This window comes from Dryobates pubescens, chromosome 5 (assembly GCF_014839835.1).
Source record: "Dryobates pubescens isolate bDryPub1 chromosome 5, bDryPub1.pri, whole genome shotgun sequence".
Lineage (NCBI taxonomy): Eukaryota > Metazoa > Chordata > Aves > Piciformes > Picidae > Dryobates > Dryobates pubescens.
Genome location: NC_071616.1, coordinates 7,972,105 through 7,990,733, shown reverse-complemented (window position 1 = coordinate 7,990,733; position 18,629 = coordinate 7,972,105). Strand labels below are relative to the sequence as shown.

The 18,629-nt window shown below is 50.5% G+C and overlaps 2 protein-coding genes across 2 annotated transcripts in view; one reads left to right on the top strand and one right to left on the bottom strand.

The window, feature by feature from the left end:
* Positions 1-1,836, top strand: part of CDAN1 (codanin 1) — a 32,859-nt gene extending 31,023 nt beyond the window's left edge. Inside the window, exons 27-28 of the mRNA XM_054161525.1 lie at positions 135-242; positions 1,536-1,836. Coding sequence (XP_054017500.1) covers positions 135-242; positions 1,536-1,661 — 234 coding nt within the window. The 3' untranslated portion in view covers positions 1,662-1,836. The remainder of the gene's footprint in view (positions 1-134; positions 243-1,535) is intronic.
* A 4,849-nt stretch (positions 1,837-6,685) lies between these two features.
* STARD9 (StAR related lipid transfer domain containing 9) overlaps positions 6,686-18,629 on the bottom strand; it is a 123,971-nt gene continuing 112,027 nt past the window's right edge. The window contains exons 25-34 of the mRNA XM_054161524.1: positions 17,516-17,713; positions 14,621-14,804; positions 13,404-13,550; positions 12,587-12,692; positions 11,967-12,112; positions 9,448-9,512; positions 9,154-9,359; positions 8,645-8,724; positions 8,085-8,243; positions 6,686-7,051 (exon numbers count right to left, since the gene is read on the bottom strand). Of these exons, the coding sequence (XP_054017499.1) occupies positions 6,950-7,051; positions 8,085-8,243; positions 8,645-8,724; positions 9,154-9,359; positions 9,448-9,512; positions 11,967-12,112; positions 12,587-12,692; positions 13,404-13,550; positions 14,621-14,804; positions 17,516-17,713 (1,393 nt within the window). The 3' untranslated portion in view covers positions 6,686-6,949. The remainder of the gene's footprint in view (positions 7,052-8,084; positions 8,244-8,644; positions 8,725-9,153; positions 9,360-9,447; positions 9,513-11,966; positions 12,113-12,586; positions 12,693-13,403; positions 13,551-14,620; positions 14,805-17,515; positions 17,714-18,629) is intronic.

The following is an 18,629-nucleotide window of genomic DNA, read 5'->3' as shown; positions in this document are numbered from 1 at the left end:
TCTGGTGTCCTTTGTTGCCACAGCCAGATAACTTGCTTTCTCCACATTCTGGTCCAAGAAGGAAGCCCTGAATTATGGTAGGGGTCAAGAAATTAACATGTTGATACTTAGTAATTTTTTTTCTTCTTCTGCAGTGGGATTTGTTCCTTTTCATGCTTCATGGTCTTGCAGAACATGAACTAATGAGGACTAGTGAAATAAAGAGTTGCTTGCATAGTCTCGAGAAGCTCCCTTGGCCCTCAGTAAGTACTTAGATGTGTGTGAACAGTGACATAAAAAGTAAAGCTACTTAAACTTGTAGTTCTGTTTCATGGAAGTCAAGCCCATAACCTTTCTTAGGTGTAGCTCCCACCTGATGCAGCAGGACTGGCTTCCAACGGGCTTATTACTGTAACTGGGGTCTGGCTGAAGGCTGTACTGGTGTGGATCCTGGTGTTGCCTGTGCAGTGGGGTCTGGCTGAAGGCTGTACTGGTGTGGATCCCGGTGTTGCCTGTGCAGTGGGGTCTGGCTGAAGGCTGTACTGATGTGGATCCTGGTGTTGCCTGTGCAGTGGGGTCTGGCTGAAGGCTGTACTGATGTGGATCCTGGTGTTGCCTGTGCAGTGGGGTCTGGCTGAAGGCTGTACTGATGTGGATCCTGGTGTTGCCTGTGCAGTGGGGTCTGGCTGAAGGCTGTACTGATGTGGATCCTGGTGTTGCCTGTGCAGTGGGGTCTGGCTGAAGGCTGTACTGATGTGGATCCTGGTGTTGCCTGTGCAGTGGGGTCTGGCTGAAGGCTGTACTGATGTGGATCCTGGTGTTGCCTGTGCAGTGGGGTCTGGCTGAAGGCTGTACTGGTGTGGATCCCGGTGTTGCCTGTGCAGTGGGGTCTGGCTGAAGGCTGTACTGATGTGGATCCTGGTGTTGCCTGTGCAGTGGGGTCTGGCTGAAGGCTGTACTGATGTGGATCCTGGTGTTGCCTGTGCAGTGGGGTCTGGCTGAAGGCTGTACTGATGTGGATCCTGGTGTTGCCTATGTAGTGGAAACATTTCCAAGAAAATGGTAGCCAGTTATGAGACTGAGTGGCTTAATTAGCAGCTCTGAGCTTTAGCCTGAATGTGCTTGCCACGCTCCAGCCACGAATGACATGTTGGCAAGGGTCTTAACTGCAACCGGACTTGCATTTGAACCTCTTAGCCTCTTACCACCAGAGTGGGAGAGGAGTCAAAAATGCAAGAAGCTGCCCAACTGCCTTGCTAAAAATGGACAGTACTTCCTGGCTGTGAGCACTTGCTTGCTGGAGATGTTTAGCCGTTTAAACTGTGGCACTAATCTCTTCTGAGCAGGGTGTGGGGATTGGAGGGGAAACTGAACGTGCAGACCTACAGGCATTCATCTTTGCAATCAGTTTTCTAGCTTGTCTAAGTTTCTGCACTGGAAAACCATCAATAAAAAGTTTAATCTTGTAAAGTTCTTCACTAGAAAAATGACCCAAGGCTTTTTGTTGGCATTTGCTAACGCAGGCTCTCTGGTGTGTGTGTGTGTGTGTGAGACAGGATTTCTTGAAAGAACTGGAAATGCTGTCCAGAGGATTTGTATCAGAGCATCACAGAGAAGAGCCCAGGACCAAGCGGTGTGAGCTGCCCAGACAATCTCCAGGTACCGTGACAGCACAAAGTTAGTGGAGGTGAATGGGGCAAAAACCACCGAGGAAGATGCAAACAGAATTTGTAGTGTTCCTGAATGCAGTGCGAGCTCTTTGCTGGGAGCTCCCTGCAGAGAAGAGGTCACTTTGTGCAAGACCTGCACTGGTTCACGGACATTTTGCCATGGTGGCTATGCTGGAGGGTTTAGCACTGGTTCCACGGACATTTGGCTATGCTGGAGGGTTTACATCATCAAGTGGATCTCCCAAGTCAAAACAAAAAGTCCTTTAAGCACCTTGATCGTGGCTCAGAGCAGCCATTTTTGAGACTCATAGACACTTTGTGTATTGCGCAGCAACAGGCTGCAACCAAACCCAGGAGTCAGCTCAAGTGGACACCTTCATGATCCAGAGAGATGGTTTCCTGGTGGCTGCCTCTTCTCTTAATGTGACTCTTCATGCTGTCTTTTAAGAAAGACTGTATTGTCAGGGGAGGGAAAAGGTGAACCTGTATAACACCAAGATGAGCCTTTATTATTTATTTTTCATTGTAAGCTCAAGTTTTGAAGGTTTGATTTTAATTTTTTTAAGACTCATTTTAAAAGTTAAACCACATTAAATACAAACACCAGAAGGCTGATGGCATTATTCTCAAGTAATAGCTGCATCTCTTGTTGGAACCAGGATTTGTAATTATTTCCCAAGGTTTTTAACAGAAATAAGGGAGAAAATACCTGTTTATATTTTTTACTGAAGACGGTATTTTTTAAGACACTTTTATAGTTCATGACCATAAATGACATCTGGCTGCTACTCACTGTTTGTAATAATCCCTCTTGCCTTGAGTTTGGGTTTTATCAGGCAGGACATGCTGCAGCAAGAAAACTACAGCCTGGAAGAGCAGACATAATGGTAGTGCAGAAGCACTGTGACATCCCCTGGAGAGCTGCTTGTGAAAGGAATCCTTCCCGTGGAGGACAGTGAGTGTGACCTCCCATTCACCCCACCACATGTTTATTTCTTTAAACTGGGGTTTGTGGTGGGGACTCCTGGCAGCTAGCAGAGTATGATTAGGTGCTCATTAGCTGCCTCATGGGGGGTTTTCCCCTCCCTGTAGGAGTGAGGTCATTAGTTCCTTGTTTCTAGGAGTGTCCTGTTAGTGCAGGGTGTTTTATCAGAACATCTGGCCGAGGTGAAGCCCAAGGCTTTTCAGCTCTTTCCCTTGTGTGAGGTGAGGAAAAGTTAAGGTGTGGGAGTCAGTGATTTGAGAAAAACCACAAACAGACCTACTGGGGTAGAGCTGCAGCTTCTGTTTTAAAATATAGCTGCTGCAGAGGGAGAAACTTCAGTGCCTGAACTGTACTGAGATTTTTCTTGGTTTGGTTACTAAGCATCGCAGTATGGTTTGGCACTGGGCAGCTGCACGTTCCATTTTAGAGGTTTTCTGATGTGCTTGAAGCAGAGGGTCCTTAGAAGCAGGCATGTTGTGCATGCAGCAAGGGTATGGTTATACAAACTGAAGCAGCAAGTACACCACATCTTACCACACCTGCTCCTCGTGGCTGAGTATCGTGTCACATTTTGCTGCAGAACTCATCTGGAGTTGTTTGTCGTAATAAACACGATTCAATGTCCTGGTTTGTGTTGAAGCTGTCACTATGTAACCTCTCTGTCCTGGGCTGAAGTACATAGAAAGGTGCCTTGTCACAAAGCACGGGGCAGAGAGAGTTTAGTAATGTCCCCTGTGTACTTACGCTGGAATACAACTTTATTTTGTTATGTAAGAGGAGGTGATGGTGGTAGGAGGAGAAGCAGCTGGAATCCATAACAGTTAAAAAGGTGCTCTTGGCTCTGGAACTGCCTTTATTTTGGTCAGGTTTGCATCTGTTTAGCCATAGATACCATGACCACAGCTGTTTCCATGACACCAAAACACCTGAATTGTTGTCTAATATAACAGGCTTGGAAATTTCTATTTCAAAGGTGGCCAAGCCCCAAGCTCAGTTTACTTCCAGAGAGCATAATTGTGCCCTCTAGGGCAGAAGGCAGCCAGTTCTTGAATGCAAACAAGCAGGTAAGAAAGTTCCATGTACTTGTGTCTTCATGCAGTTACTCTCATTCCTAGGCATCCCATGATCCTCAGCCCTGGCTGCTCTCTAGAGCCAGACACCTGACCTTGTAACTAAGCCTTGGGAGCAGTTGTGTGGCACACTGCTTTCTTCCTGGTGATGCTCAGCAGGGGGATTGCTCTCCTGGGGATGCACAACTGCAGTGTCCCTGGGATGGCTGACTTGAGCATCATCCCTCTTCCTTTGTGCACAGCCTCTAGCTGTAGTGCAAGCTGTGCTGCCAAAGAGTGCAGAAGAGAGAGCTCACAGCAAGCTAGGTCACTGTGTGGCCTTCCTTCTGTCCATCTTTCCTACTGTGAACTCCAAACTCTCAAATGACAATATGGAAAAATTGAATTTTATTAGCTTCCTTCTGGCTGTGCTTGTAGAGATGTGTGGACTCAGGAAGAAACTTCAGCCAGTGCCTCATTTCAGACCAAACCCAGCCCTTCTCTTGGACAAGGCCCCGGGTCACAGACGCTTAAGCAGGGGAGTGGCTGCTTGACTTTCACGCCTCAAATGGATACCGTGTGCACATTCCTCGGCAGGTAAGTAGGAGCTGTGCATCTTCTAGCACCAGCTTGGCTTTATTACCTTTCCATCCAGTATAGCTGCACAGATGGGTGTCTACCTTAGCTCATGCAGAATAACATAGGGCAGGTTTGTTATTGTTTAGAAAATACCATTTATTGTGGATATGAAAATAGCAATCTTGATTGAGAGCAGAGATGCAACAGTAGGTGGTACAACACAACTGCTTTGATCCTCTACTGCTCAGCAGTAACTTACAGGAAGTTGGGTTTTGCCTGCTGTAGGTTAACAAATCAGGTATCTGCTGCATTTTAGTTTCTTCCTTTCAAACAAACCAACTGCAAACATTAACAGGTACCATAAAGTGTTATATTTGCAAAAGAAAACATTCATATAAATAGGCTTTTTAGTATCAGTTGGAGATTGTAGTAAAAAAAAAAAGTTAGAGTAATTTAATACCAATAAAAATAAAACTTAGCTTTGACAGCATATAAAAATGCTTCAAACCAAGCATATATAAATAACTTAATTTGTAAACATAGAAAAGAAATCTCATGTAGATATAAAAATAAACATCTGATGCACTGTACAGTAAGACATTATCCTTCACAGGCACTGGCGTCACTGATCAACAGGAGTCCTCCTAGATGGTTTTCCTACACAGACTGCATTGCCACTAGTGCCATGCCCAAAACAAAAGGGAAAAATAGTGAAGCACTGAGCAAATCTTGTGTGGGTTGTACGAACACCTCCCCTACCTCCTCTGGCAATCCACAGGAGCAGCACTGGGATAATAGCAAATACCCTGTGTTGCTGCTTCTGCTCATGTTTCCTGGGTCTTTTCTGTACTGCTTTGTTTGCTCTTCCTTTCTTGGTTTCTACTAGAAAGGGGAGGGGACTGCGTGACAGGTTGCAAACCTGCCGTTTTTGTTTGGTTGCAGAAAGCTTGGTGTTGGGTTGCCTCTTTCTCCTGGAGAGGCTATGGATGATGTATGACACTGGATGTGACCCATGCCACAACTCAACTGGCCAGGCTTTTCAGAAAAGGCAGAGCCTCACCAAAAGAGAATGATAACAGATTGGTGTTAGGGTTGTAACCATGACCATCTGAACACAGAACAAAGCAAAGTTCTAAGTGAAAGGTTTTGTTATCCTAGCTGGTATAGTTTGGGGCAGGGGGGAAGCCTTGAACTGCTATGTCTCGAAGCTGCTGTTTTCTTAAATACCAATTTAAAATAGCTATTTTCTCCCAAAAAATAACATATTAACAGGAAGGAACACAGAAGCTGAGCGCCACACTTAAGACCTGTGTGAAGACAGAATAAACCTTGGCTCTTGAACTCAAAGGTGGGGAGTGCAGCCAATGTCACTGCGTGCTGGGAAAACTCTGCTTTTACCGGGAGCAGCTACAGGCAGGCAGCAGAGGCTGCCTCTGGTAAGGGGGATGCTTGAATACACTTCTCTTACCTGACAATGAACAATGTGGGCTTTGCTGAGCTGAAGAAAGCATAGTGTAGCTTTTATTGCTTATCTAAGATACCTTGTGCTGAAGAACTACATGAGGTTGGTTGTGGGTTGGTTTAATTTCAGGAACGTGTGACCAGACCAGGCCAGAGTGTGCTGAACGAAGGTGTAAAGCCTGACAGCAGGATTACTGGGCTAAGCTCAACAGCAGTCCCATGAGGTAACTGGAACAGGAAGTCTGTAGTCACTGCCTCAAGACAGCTGGTCATGGTATGGACAAGGAAGTGTGGGAAGACTCTGGCCAGGTGAGAATTTAAATTCTTAATGCATTTGGGAAAGGCTTGGAAGGGCCTGATGGAAAAAGCCATCGTGGAAAAATGCTGGAGCTACTCTAGCTTGCAGGATTTAAATTCTCCCTATTAACAGCAAAGTGTCACTGTTTACAACTGTCAGTTTGGTTTCTTTATTTCAAAGCACCTAATTCTGCAGTGCAGTAAAACTGTGTCCTGAGGTGTGGTGGTTTCCACTGATGCTGCATAGTATAGTGGCCATCTGAGACACCTTCTATGGCTGCAAGCAGTCGGCCAGATATTTACCTGGGGTGTAGGATGACTAGTGGAGATCCTGCTGGTCTAACTTCCCTTCTCCAGGGGAAGTACAGCCAGCTTGCTAAGTTATGACTTATCTACACTGTTGGGAATTCTGCATTTGACACTTACCTCAACATTAAAAAGTGGCCTTGCAGCTCTACTCAAGAGCTTGTAAAAGGTCCAAGTCATATGTGGACTGTTTCCAGTTTGTGGTGCATTCCATTGCTTCCATTGGCTTTTTCCTCACTGCTGCCTAAACCTTCTTAAAGGGAGAAGGTTGACTTTTGAACCTCCCTGGAAACAGAAATTAGATAACATACTTCTGCATGTAAGATGCTGGCTGTGCTAAAGCAAAGTCTCTTCACACCTTCCTGCTGCTCCATGGTGGCTTTCCAACGCTGTCTGCAGGAGGGCAGGTTCACCATTGATCTTGCTGGGTTTCTTCTGAGCAGCGTTGGCCAAAATGCTCCTCTTTTTTTTTCTAACTGTACTTTTGTTAGTCCAGTTAGGCTCCATAAGTCAGGCCTGACTACCACTGTCCAATGAACCAGCATTTTACATGACCCTTACAGGTACTTCCCTCTCTTTGTGGACTTTCAGCTGCTGCTAGGTGTCTGGTTTTGGACCAAATACTAACTAGCAAGTAAGTGTGCGAGCCGAGCGATCACCAGGGGCTGCCGCTTGGCCAGGGAGCTGAGGAGCCGTGCGGGGATGGCTGGGGCACCAAGGTCCACCTGCAGGAATTACAAGACAGGCCACACGTTGGGGTCTGCATCTGGTCTTGAACAAAACACTTCTCCAGCCTGGAACAGCTCTGACTGTTGTGAGTATGTAAGCACAGTAGCACTTCACAGCCAAATGCCATCACTGCTGTCGTACCTTTTCCTTCCGCATTTTCCACAGCCTCCCAAAGCTTTGCTGTTGGGTGTTGCTTTCAGCAGGGGTGAGCCCCACTGCTTTTGAGTTTGAGCTTAGATTAAACATTACTGTTTTGGGACAGATACAGTGTTACTCAAGTTGTATATGCATATACATGACATACATGCATCACAAAATACATATCTTAATTAACCAGAGAAGTAACAGTTGTTAAACTGTATCTTAAAACTCTCATATGGATCAGTTTAAAGGACTAATACCATTTGTCTCTCAAAGGAGGTGACCTTGCCAGGAGTGACCTTATTTATTGCTGTCTACAACTACCTGAAGGGGGGTTGTAGTCAGGCAGAGGTTGGTCTCTTCTCCCAGGCAACCAGCACCAGAACAAGAGGACACAGTCTCAGGCTGCGCCAGGGGAGGTTTAGGCTGGAGGTTAGGAGGAAGTTTTACACAGGGAGAGTGATTGCCCATTGGAATGGGCTGCCTGGGGAGGTGGTGGGGTCGCCGACGCTGGGGGTGTTCAGGGCGAGGCTTGACAGGATGCTTGGTTGCATGGTTTACTTGATTAGGTGGCCTTCCTGTGCCTACAGCAAGGTGGAAAATATAAACATGACCCTGGGTACCAGCTGACTGCCTGAGAACACAACGAGTGCCAAAAGAAACCTTTACCTTGGCACCCAAGGAGCTGCCTTAGAAGCTGTAAAAAGCAGGGATGGTGTGCTTGAGCACAAGCCTAATACGGTTTTCTCTGCTGCTGTGCATTGTAGGTAAGGGTGAAAGGGAGGTGACATATGGTCACTTCATAAGGACTCTGCATTTTGTTACTTAGCAGCTCTTAAGCATTCTGATCTTTTTACACTCATCCTTGGACATAGAGCACAACCTTACCTGTGCCATGTAAATAACTCTGGTGATGTCTCTTCCATTCACTATGTCAGGTTCCAGTATCCAAGCACTTGGCAAAATCTCCCCTCTCACCACTTCTTTACAGGGGTGAGGCATGGATGCATCATAGACAGACTGAATAGCCAGGACAGACAAGTTCTCCTGCATGTGACAAAGTGGGAAGATGTCAAGTGGAAAAAACATGGAGCATGCACATAGTCATGTTTTCTTTGTTTGCCATGAAGTGTACTTCTCATATTACCTACACCTACCTTTTCAGAATAAATACTATTTATTAGGGGTTTTTTGTCATAATGTTGCATGTTTTTAACCAGGACCTACTGTGTGACCCTTGTAACCCTGTGTAACTGAGGGGGCTTGGCTGACGCCGGTCATTCACAAGAGGGCTTCATACATAATCCACTCTCATGTGATAGCAGCGGTGTTGTTTTTCCTGTTTAGGCAAGTATAAACATGAGCTTTGCTTCCTTCTCTCCTTTGTCCTTGAACCATGAGTTCAGAAGAGTTACTGATCCATGCTTCAGAGAGAAGGTTCACCCTACCTCTTTGGCTTCCACAGTAATGCAGCAGAAATCCCGGGGCTGCTTTAGGTAACAGAGGGAGGCATCAGTCACTAAATACACTGTGTAAAGAGCACCAAAAAGAAAGAGAGGGACATTAATTACACTTGGACAACTTTACCTTGTCACAGTTTCCCCCCCACCCCTCACAATATGCATATGCATATTTTATTGCAACCTCTTGTTGCCTGAGAGCGAGCTCTGGTTAATATGCTGTGAGATGCACTCAGATGCTTTTTTTTAAGCCCCAGAAGCTTGACTCTGACTTTCAAATCCCTGTCTCTAATGATGCTTCTGCAGCAAGATGTGTTTTACATTACCCTTGCTTTGGGAGAGTCTTGCAAAACTGAAGTCCCTACAGCAAGTAATGAAACCGTTCTTGAGACCTGAAGAAATGACAGAAGCTGCCTCTGCCTTTCTTCCCGGCTGGCAGAGTGAGCTGACAGGGTCTGCAGTGTCAGTGGTGGCCACTGGTTAGCTTGGATACTCACCCAGCTGAATATGGCTGGTGACCTTCTTGTGGACTCGAGCCGTGTTGATGGATCTGTCATACAGGTGCCTTTTGCCAGGATCTCTCACCAGGCCCCACACATAGGCAAGAGGTCTTTCTATCACCCCTGCACCCAAGAACCCGTGCCTGGTGGCAGAGGGGAAGACTTTGTAGTAAACCAGCACCTCTTTTTCTGTACATTGATACCTGCCAAAGACAAAGGCATGGTGTGGGCACACGGGAGGACCAAGTACCTCAAAAGATCTCCCCTTACGATGACCTGCCATAAACTTACTTCCAGCCAGCTGCTGCTTGGCAGCTGTAGAGGTTCCTCAGGTTCTGGGAGCACGCAGCCATCACCTTAGGAAACAACAACAGATGCACAGGTAAGGGACAGCTGTGAGAAATACCTGCAGTGCTCAGCTGAGGTCCTGCTGCCTTGTCTCCCACACCAGGTGCAAAGCTGAGTTTGCTGCACACAGTGGTATTGGGCTGGTGAGGGAACGGGGGGAGGGGGAGAGGAGAGAGGGGGGAGAGGGAGGGAGGGGAGAGGGAGAGAGAGGGAGGGGAGAGGGGGAGGGAGAGGGAGGGGGAGAAGGAAGAGGGGAGAGGGAGGAGGAGGGAGAGAGAGGGAGGGGGAGAGAGGGAGAGGGGAGGGAGAGGAGAGAGGGAGGGGAGGGAGGAGAGGGAGGGGAGGGGGGAGAGGGAGGAGAGGGAGGGTGAGGGAGAGGGAGGAGAGGGAGAGGGAGGGGGAGGAGAGGTGAGGGAGTGGGCGAGGGGGGAGTGGGAGGGGGAGGAGAGGGAGGGGGAGAGGGTGGGGTGGGGGAGGGAGAGGGAGGGGAGGGGGGAGAGAGGGGGGAGAGGGAGGGGGGAGAGGGGGGAGAGGGAGGGGGAGAGAGGGGGGAGAGGGAGGGGGAGAGGGGAGAGGGAGGGGGGAGAGGGGGAGAGGGAGGGGAGAGGGGGAGGGGAGGGGAGAGGGGGGGGGGGGGAGGGGGGAGGGGGGGGGGAGGGGAGGAGAGGGGGGAGAGGGAGGGGAGAGGGGGAGAGGGAGGGGAGAGGGGGAGAGGGAGGGGAGAGGGGGAGAGGGAGGGGAGAGGGGGAGAGGGAGGGGAGAGGGGGAGAGGGAGGGAGAGAGGGGAGAAGGGGAGAGGGGAGAGGGAGTCAGGGGGGAGGAGGGAGTCAGGGGGAGAGGGAGGGGAGAGGGGGAGAGGGAGGGGAGAGGGGGAGAGGGAGGGGAGGGGGAGAGGGAGGGGAGAGGGGGAGAGGGAGGGGAGAGGGAGGGAGAGGGAGGGGAGAGGGGGGGAGGGAGGGGAGAGGGAGGGGAGGGGGGAGAGGGAGGGGAGAGAGGGGGAGAGGGAGGGGAGAGAGGGGGTAGAGGGAGGGGAGAGAGGGGGGAGAGGGAGGGGAGAGGGGGAGAGGGAGGGGAGAGGGGGAGAGGGAGGGGAGAGGGGGAGAGGGAGGGGAGAGGGGGAGAGGGAGGGGAGAGGGGGAGAGGGAGGGGAGAGGGGGAGAGGGAGGGGAGAGGGGGAGAGGGAGGGGAGAGGGGGAGAGGGAGGGGAGAGGGGGAGAGGGAGGGGAGAGGGGGAGAGGGAGGGGAGAGGGGGGGGAGAGGGAGGGAGGGAGAGGGGAGAGGGAGGGGAGAGGGTTGAGGGAGGGGAGAGGGAGGGGAGGAAGGGGAGAGGGGGGAGGGAGGGGAGAGAGGGGGGAGGGGGAGAGGGAGGGGAGAGGGGGAGAGGGAGGGGAGAGGGGGAGAGGGAGGGGAGAGGGAGGGGAGAGGGGGGAGAAGGGGGGGGAGGGAGAGGGGGGAGGGAGGGGAGGGAGGGGAGAGGGGGAGAGGGAGGGGAGAGGGGGGAGAGGGAGGGGGAGAGGGAGGGGAGAGAGGGGGGAGAGGGAGGGGAGAGAGGGGGGAGAGGGAGGGGAGAGAGGGGGGAGAGGAGGGAGAGGGAGAGAGGGGGGAGAGGGAGGGGAGAGGGGGGAGAGGGAGGGGAGAGAAGGGGAGAGGGAGGGGAGAGAAGGGGAGAGGGAGGGGAGAGAAGGGGAGAGGGAGGGGAGAGAAGGGGAGAGGGGCGAGGGAGGGGGGAGAGGGAGGGGGGAGAGGGAGGGGGAGGTGGGAGAGGGGGAGGGGGGGAGAGGGAGGGGGAAGAGGGAGGGGGAGAGTGAGGGGGAGAGGGAGGAGAGGAAGAGGGAGAGTGAGCGGCAGAGGGCGGAGAGGGAGAGGGAGAGGGATGAGAGGGAGTGGGAGTGGGGGGAGAGGGAGAGGGAGGGGGAGAGGGAGGGGAGGGAGGGGGAGAGGGGGAGAGGGAGGGGAGAGGGGGAGAGGGAGGGGAGAGGGGGAGAGGGAGGGGAGAGGGAGGGAGGGGAGGGGAGAGAGGGGGAGGGGGGAGAGGGAGGGGAGGGGGGAGAGGGAGGGGAGAGAGGGGGAGAGAGGAGGAGAGGGAGGGGGAGAGGGAGGAGAGGGAGGGAGAGAGGAGGGAGAGAAGGAGGGGAAAGAGGGAGAGGGAGGGGAGAGGGGGAGAGGGAGGGGAGAGAGGGAAAGGGTAAGGGAGGAGAGAGGGAGGGGGGAGAGGGAGGGGAGAGAGGGAGGGGGGAGAGGGGGGGGGAGGGAGGGGAGAGAGGGAGGGGAGGAGGGGGAGGGGGAGAGGGAGGGGAGGAGGGGGAGAGGGAGAGGGGGGAGGAGAGAGGGAGGGGGGGAGGAGAGAGGGAGAGGGGGGAGGAGAGAGGGAGAGGGGGGAGGGGAGAGGGAGAGGGGGGAGGGGAGAGGGGGAGGGGGGAGGGGAGAGGGGATATAAGTGCAGACTGGGCTTGCTTGCTTACCTCAGTGGTAGCATTAGCCAGGATGTGTTTGGATAAATCTTGGTATCCTTTTGTCGAAGAGGAGGCGAGGGAAATAGTTAATCCATGAGCGAAGCTGCAGCTGCTGCTGCTGCTAGTCGGAAGGGCTGGTTGAATTCTGGTGGCTTCTGCAGGAATCAACCCCCCAAAACATCAGGGAGAAAAGGAGGACAGGCAGCATTATTCTGCAGCTTTAGGGACTTCAACAGTGCTATCAGAGCGCCCAACCACCTGGAACTGAGAAGGAACTGCAAGCCTCCCTTGTCTAGACAATCTGTGGATTGCTGTTACACTGCAGTTACATCTTGCATCACTCAGGTGTTACACTTACAACCACACATGAACTAATAAACCTAAAGAAGAGGAAGCAAAGTTGGGTTTGAGGATAAAAATAAGAACCTACATGTACAATTCAGCACCCCAGACTTCCTCAGTTCATTCAAAGCATTATCCTTCTACCATCGAATCATTTGGGCTGGAAAAGACCATTAAGATCATCGAATCCAACCACTAACCTAGCACTCCCAGAAGACTCAGAACACTGTACTTTGAAGTTACTTTGGGATACAACTCAGACATCTGCAGATGAATGTTTTGCTTACCAAATGCTGAATCCTTCTGCAGTTGCTCTAAAGCATGAAGCTGGCTGTTCCTAACAGCCGAACGACCTCGTGTGTCTCTTGAGAGCAAGGCATTGCCAGAAGAAACCTGATTTAAGACAAGGCAGAAGTGAGAGCTTTTGGTCTGAACTGGGAGAAGTAAATTCTGTTACAGAGCAAATGGAAAAGTTGTAGCAAACCTGCTTGATAAGGCTGGAAATATCTCTTTATCCTAAAGTAATTTAGACTAGAATAGAATTAACCAGGTTGGGAAAGGCCTTTAAGAGCATCGAGTCCAACCTATCATCCTTTCTTTGCCTTTGCCCTGGTTATGAACAATACCTTGGCTGAGGAAATTCAGCAAACCCAGTTTAAGAAGCTGGGACAAGTGCACACTACACAAAGTAGCTTCAGGGGAGTTCTTCACACATGAGCTCTTAAGGCAAGCACCACTGAGGGAGGCACACTGAGAGAAGCAGTTGGGTTTATCACAAGAGGAGGCTTGTTTCTAAAGCATTGGACAGACAGTGGCATCACTGGCAATAGTTACACTCTGGCTTTTATCTACCAGCTTGAAAAAAGAAAAGCACTCAGAAGAAACTGCTGTGTCACCGGCCTTTGGGACTACATGGTTATGCTCCCTCTGCCCCATGTCAGCCCTCTGTGTACTAGTGACACAGACTTGTCCTGATTGATAGCTGTGACTGACAGAATACACACCAGCAATAAAAATGTTTCTGTTCTTACATTCTGCTCTTCTGTTCTCTGTTACTGTTGAAGCATCAGGAGACATCAGTCTCACAGGCCAGTAGGTTCTCACCTGTCCTTCCTGGCTGCTGAGGTTACTGGCAGTATATGTAGCAGTGTTGCTGCTGTTGTAACCAGATGATGGGCCAGAGGAGAGGCTGAGGCTGGAGTCTGTACATAAAGTGCTGGTACTTGCAAGAGTCTTTAGCCTTGCTTCTTCCTGTAATAGGCATCACCACACAAAACTCAGCTTGCAGGACAGAAGCTGTTTGCCATACGGGAAGTATGAAGTAAGGAGGCTCATTTGAGAGACTAATATTACATAAGCCATAGAGCAAATCACCCTGTAACACCTGACAGTCTGGGAGAATAGAATAGAATAAAAATAGAATAGAATAGAAATAGAAGAAGAATAGAAATAGAAATAGAATAAAATAAGAATAGAATAGACCAGACCAGGTTGGAAAAGACCTTTGAGATCGAGTCCAACCAATCATCCAACACTATCTAATCAACTAAACCATGGCAACAAGCACCCCTATCCAGGCTCTTCCTAAACACTTCCAGGGATGGTGACTCCACCACCTCCCTGGGCAGCCCACTCCAATGGCAAATAACTCCTCCTGTGAAGAACTTCTTCCTAACAACCAGCCTAACAGAGAACCAGGAAGAGTAATGAATAGAAAAGGAAAAGGTTGGGAAGGGGAGGGGAGGGTTGGGGAGGTGGGGGGGGGAAGAGGAAAGGGGGGGGGGGGGAAGAGGAAAGGGGGGGGAAGAGGAAAGTGGGGGGGGAAGAGGAAAGGGGGGGGAAGAGGAAAGGGGGGGGAAGAGGAAAGGGGGGGAAGAGGAAAAGGGGGGGGAAGAGGAAAAGGGGGGGGAAGAGGAAAAGGGGGGGAAGAGGAAAAGGGGGGGAAGAGGAAAAGGGGGGGAAGAGGAAAAGGGGGGGAAGAGGAAAAGGGGGGGGAAGAGGAAAAGGGGGGGGAAGAGGAAAAGGGGGGGGAAGAGGAAAAGGGGGGGGAAGAGGAAAAGGGGGGGGAAGAGGAAAAGGAGGGGGAAGAGGAAAAGGGGGGGGAAGAGGAAAGGGGGGGAAGAGGAAAAGGGGGGGGGGGGAAGAAAAAGCAAGGCCTTTGTGTTTAAGGACATACTGGAATTACTGAAATCAAGCCAGTTTCCCTTAGCAAAACTCTTCCACAGACTGGGCAGATGCCCCAGAGGATGGCTGCGTAAGCTCAATCCAGTGGGAAAACCTTAGGAGCCTGTAGCACACAGTGGCTCCAGGGCAGCGCTCACCTTCTGCAGCTGGGCGAGCGCCTGCTCCCGTATGCGCCTCTTCTCCTGCTCCGCTCTCTCCCGCAGCTTGTCCCTCGCCCGTGCAATTTCAGTTTTGGTTTCCTCTCGTGCCCTCTGGTAGTCTCGGAGCAACAGCTCGATGTCTGAAGGATGCTGAATGCTTCTTCTTTTTGGTTCCTGAGCTCTGTAAGGTTAGGTAGGAGAGCAGAACACATGTCATTGCTTGAAGTTGGGTCACCTGACAAAACACCACAGGAACATCATCTTTCAACAGGGACCGGGAAAATCTGCCAGAAAAGCAATCAAACCTCACCACATCAACCTCCAAAGGCTTCTCTTTGCGCACTAAAGGCTGCATGGGCATCAACCTTGCAAAAATCATTCAAGTCCAGTTTACCACTGAGACTACTCCAGTGACTGCACTGGCTTCCAAGTCAGCTCTCTGTGTGATCTAAGGCTGCTGCTTTGGCCCATGACAATCAAAACAACGGTGTTGGGAAAGTAACTGCCTCTTGCTGTCTCTCGGCCTACCACAAAGGAAGCAAAAGTCAAGTGAGGGGATGCTGTGGGGCATGAGGAGCTCAAAAAAGTACTGCAGAAGGTTTTTGATACTTGTGGTGGGTTTGGGCTATGCCTTTAAATTTTAGTTACAGATTGCCAGCAGAAAAGTAGAAAACTATAAACAAATCACTACTGGCTGTAAAGAGGAAAACAAAAGATTATTCTAAACAAATTCATTGGATAAATATCTGGAATAAGCTGAGCTGTACCAAAGCAATTCTTTGTCTTCTTTTCTGATCTCTGCTGTCTGCTTTGCTCAGGAGAGATTAACCTGCCTGTCAGCTGGCCTTGGCTGCTTTGTTTAGTTAAGTCTAACCCACTGCTTTCTCTCTGCTCCTTTTCTCTCTTGGGACAAGAGGGAGAGAGGACCAGTGGAATGGCTTCCCTGGGCTCTGACCAGGAGGCTTTTCCTGTTGTTTGCTACTTGTAAATACTGTATGTTTTGTATACATTCATTCCATTCCATCCCAGAGTGTAGTTTTTGCTTGTAAATACAGCTTCAGTTGCTTCTGGGTTGGTCTGGCAAAGTTGGTTCTGGGGAGGAAACTTCAACCCACCACAATACTTAACATGAAACGGAACTTTTTCATGTGGCTGTTAAGTTAGCGAAGGAGTAAGACGACAGACTGATCTCACGGCGTGTTGAAGGGGCTTTCTACCAAGTTAGTGAACCACAGTCCTGTAACCTGTGGCCAGATTTGGGGACCACTTGCAGTTTGGTTGCTCTATTTCTTACTGAATTTAGGACAAGAACCCTCACTTCCAGGGAAAATGGCATGTCAGCAGGTGGAGTGGGATGTCCCCTGCAGGCCACAGGCTCCCAAGCCTCTGTGACCTGATCATAGAATCAATAAGGTTGGAAAAGACCTCAAAGATCATCGAGTCCAACCTGTCACCACAAACCTCATGACTACTAAACCATGGCACCAAGTGCCACATCCAATCCCCTCTTGAACACCTCCAGGGATGGTGACTCCACCACCTCCCTGGGCAGCCCTGTGACCATTTTAGGGCTCACCATCACAAGCCCATTCCAGCAGCTAACAACTCTCTCTGTGAAGAACTTTCTCCTCACCTCCAGCCTAAGCCCCCTGGCACAGCTTCACAGTATCACAGTATAACCAAGGTTGGAAGAGACCCCAAGGATCGTCAAGTCCAACCTGTCCCAACAGACCTCACAACTAGACCATGGCACCAAGTGCCACGTCCAATCTCCCCTTGAACACCTCCAGGGACGGTGACTCCACCACCTCCCTGGGCAGCACATTCCAATGACGAATGACTCGCTCAGTGAAGAACTTTTTCCTCACCTCGAGTCTAAACCTCCCCTGGCACAGCTTGAGACTGTGTCCCCTTGTTCTGGTACTGGTTGCCTGGGAGAAGAGACCAACCCCTTCCTGTCTACAATCACCTTTCAGGTAGTTGTAGAGGGCAATGAGGTCACCTCTGATCCTTCTCTTCTCCAGGCTTGAGACTGTGTCCTCTTGTTCTGGGAGAAGAGACCAACCCCCTCCGGGCTACAACCTCCCTTCAGGTAGTTGTAAGACAGCAATGAGGTCTCCCCTGAGCCTCCTCTTCTCCAGGCTAAACAACCCCAGCTCCCTCAGCCTCTCCTCACAGGGCTTGTGCTTGAGGCCCCTCCCCAGCCTTGTTGGCCTTCTCTGGACACGTTCAAGAGTCTCAATGAATGTGTCCAGAGAAGGGCAACAAAGCTGGTGAGGGGTTTGGAGCACAAAGGGGAGATCTTATTGGTCTCTACAACTACCTGAAGGGAGGTTGTAGCCAGGCAGGAGTTCTTCTCCCAGGCAGCCAGTGACAGAACAAGAGGTCACAGTCTCAAGCTGCACCAGGGGAGGTTTAGGCTGGGTGGTAGGAAGAAATTCTTCATAGAATGAGAGATTGCCCATTGGAATGGGCTGCCTGAGGAGGTGGTGGAGTCACCATCACTGGAGGTGTTTAAAAAGAGACAGGATGAGGCACTTAGTGCCATGGTTTAGTTGATGAGACTGTGTCGGGTGATAGGGGACTTGATGATCTCGAAGGTCTTCTCCACCCTGGCTAATTCTGTGTTCCACATAATGAGTCAAGACTGAATACTTTGGCTGTCCCCATACACCATGCACATAAAATAGTTGTGGACTGAAAGAAACTAGACAGGTGGTTTTAATGAATGCTCTCTAAAACCAGGCACTTGTTTTTCCTGAGAGCACTTCCTATCCCAGACTTTAACACTGCCACAGACGTCTCAGGTGGCAGCAAGAACCATTAATGCTCAGCCACACTTGAACACTGCTACTCTGCATCAGGCCACATGAGAGGTTTCTACTACCCTACCTGGTATTTTCCACCACGTCTCTCCTCAGTTGTTGCAGATATTCTCGGCGCCTGCTGGGGAGATCTAAATCCCTCTGACCTGCATCCAGTGTCTGCAACAGGCTCAGATGCTTCTGAGGGCTCAAACTTCGGCTTCTTTGGTATCTTTGTAGCCTTTTCTCTCTTTCCTTCCTCAGAGTTTCAATGGTCTTCATTTGCCTGGAAGGGAAACGTGGTTAGAGCCAGCAGAACACACCCTGAAAGGTTACATTTTTTGATGTGTTTTGAAACAGCTGTCAGGCAGCTTTGTAATGTCCAATGTACAGGACCCCAGTGCCACACACTCCACTCACAAACAGCCCTGCAGGCACATGCTGACAGGTGAGGCAGAAATGGCAGAATCACAGAATTGGCAGGGTTGGAAGGGACATCAAAGATCACCCAGTTCCAACACCCCAGGCCATGGGCAGGGACACCTCACACTAGATCAGGTTGCTCAGAGCCACAGCTAGACTGGCCTTAATAACCTCCAGGGATGAGGCTTCTACCACCTCCCTGGACAACCTGTTCCAGTGTCTCACCACCCTCATGGAGAAGAACTTCTTCCTAACATCCAATCTGATTCTACCCTCTTCTAGTTTTGCTCTACCCTCCCCAGTCCTATCACTCCCTGACACCCTGAAAAGTCCTTCCCCGGCTTTCTTGTAGGCCCCCTTCAGATACTGGAAGGCCACAATTAGGTCTCCTTGGAGCCTGCTCATCTCCAGACTGAACAGCCCCAACTCTCCCATTCTGTCTCCATAGAAGAGCTGCCCCAGCCCTCTGATCATCCTTGTGGCCCTTCTGTGGACACACTCCAGCATGTCCAGATTTTTCCTGTAATAAGGGCTCCAGAACTGGATGCAGTACTCAGGTGGGGTCTCACCAGAGCAGATGGGGAAGAATCACCTCCCTCGACCTGCTGGCCATACTTCTTTTGATTCAGCCCAGGATCTGATTGGCTTTCTGGGCTGCAAGTGCACATATTGACCTTCTCATCCACCAGCACCCTCAAGTCCTTCTCCTCAGGACTGCTCTCAAGCCAGTCACTGCCCAGCCTATATCAATGCTTGGGATTGCCCCAACCCAGATGTAG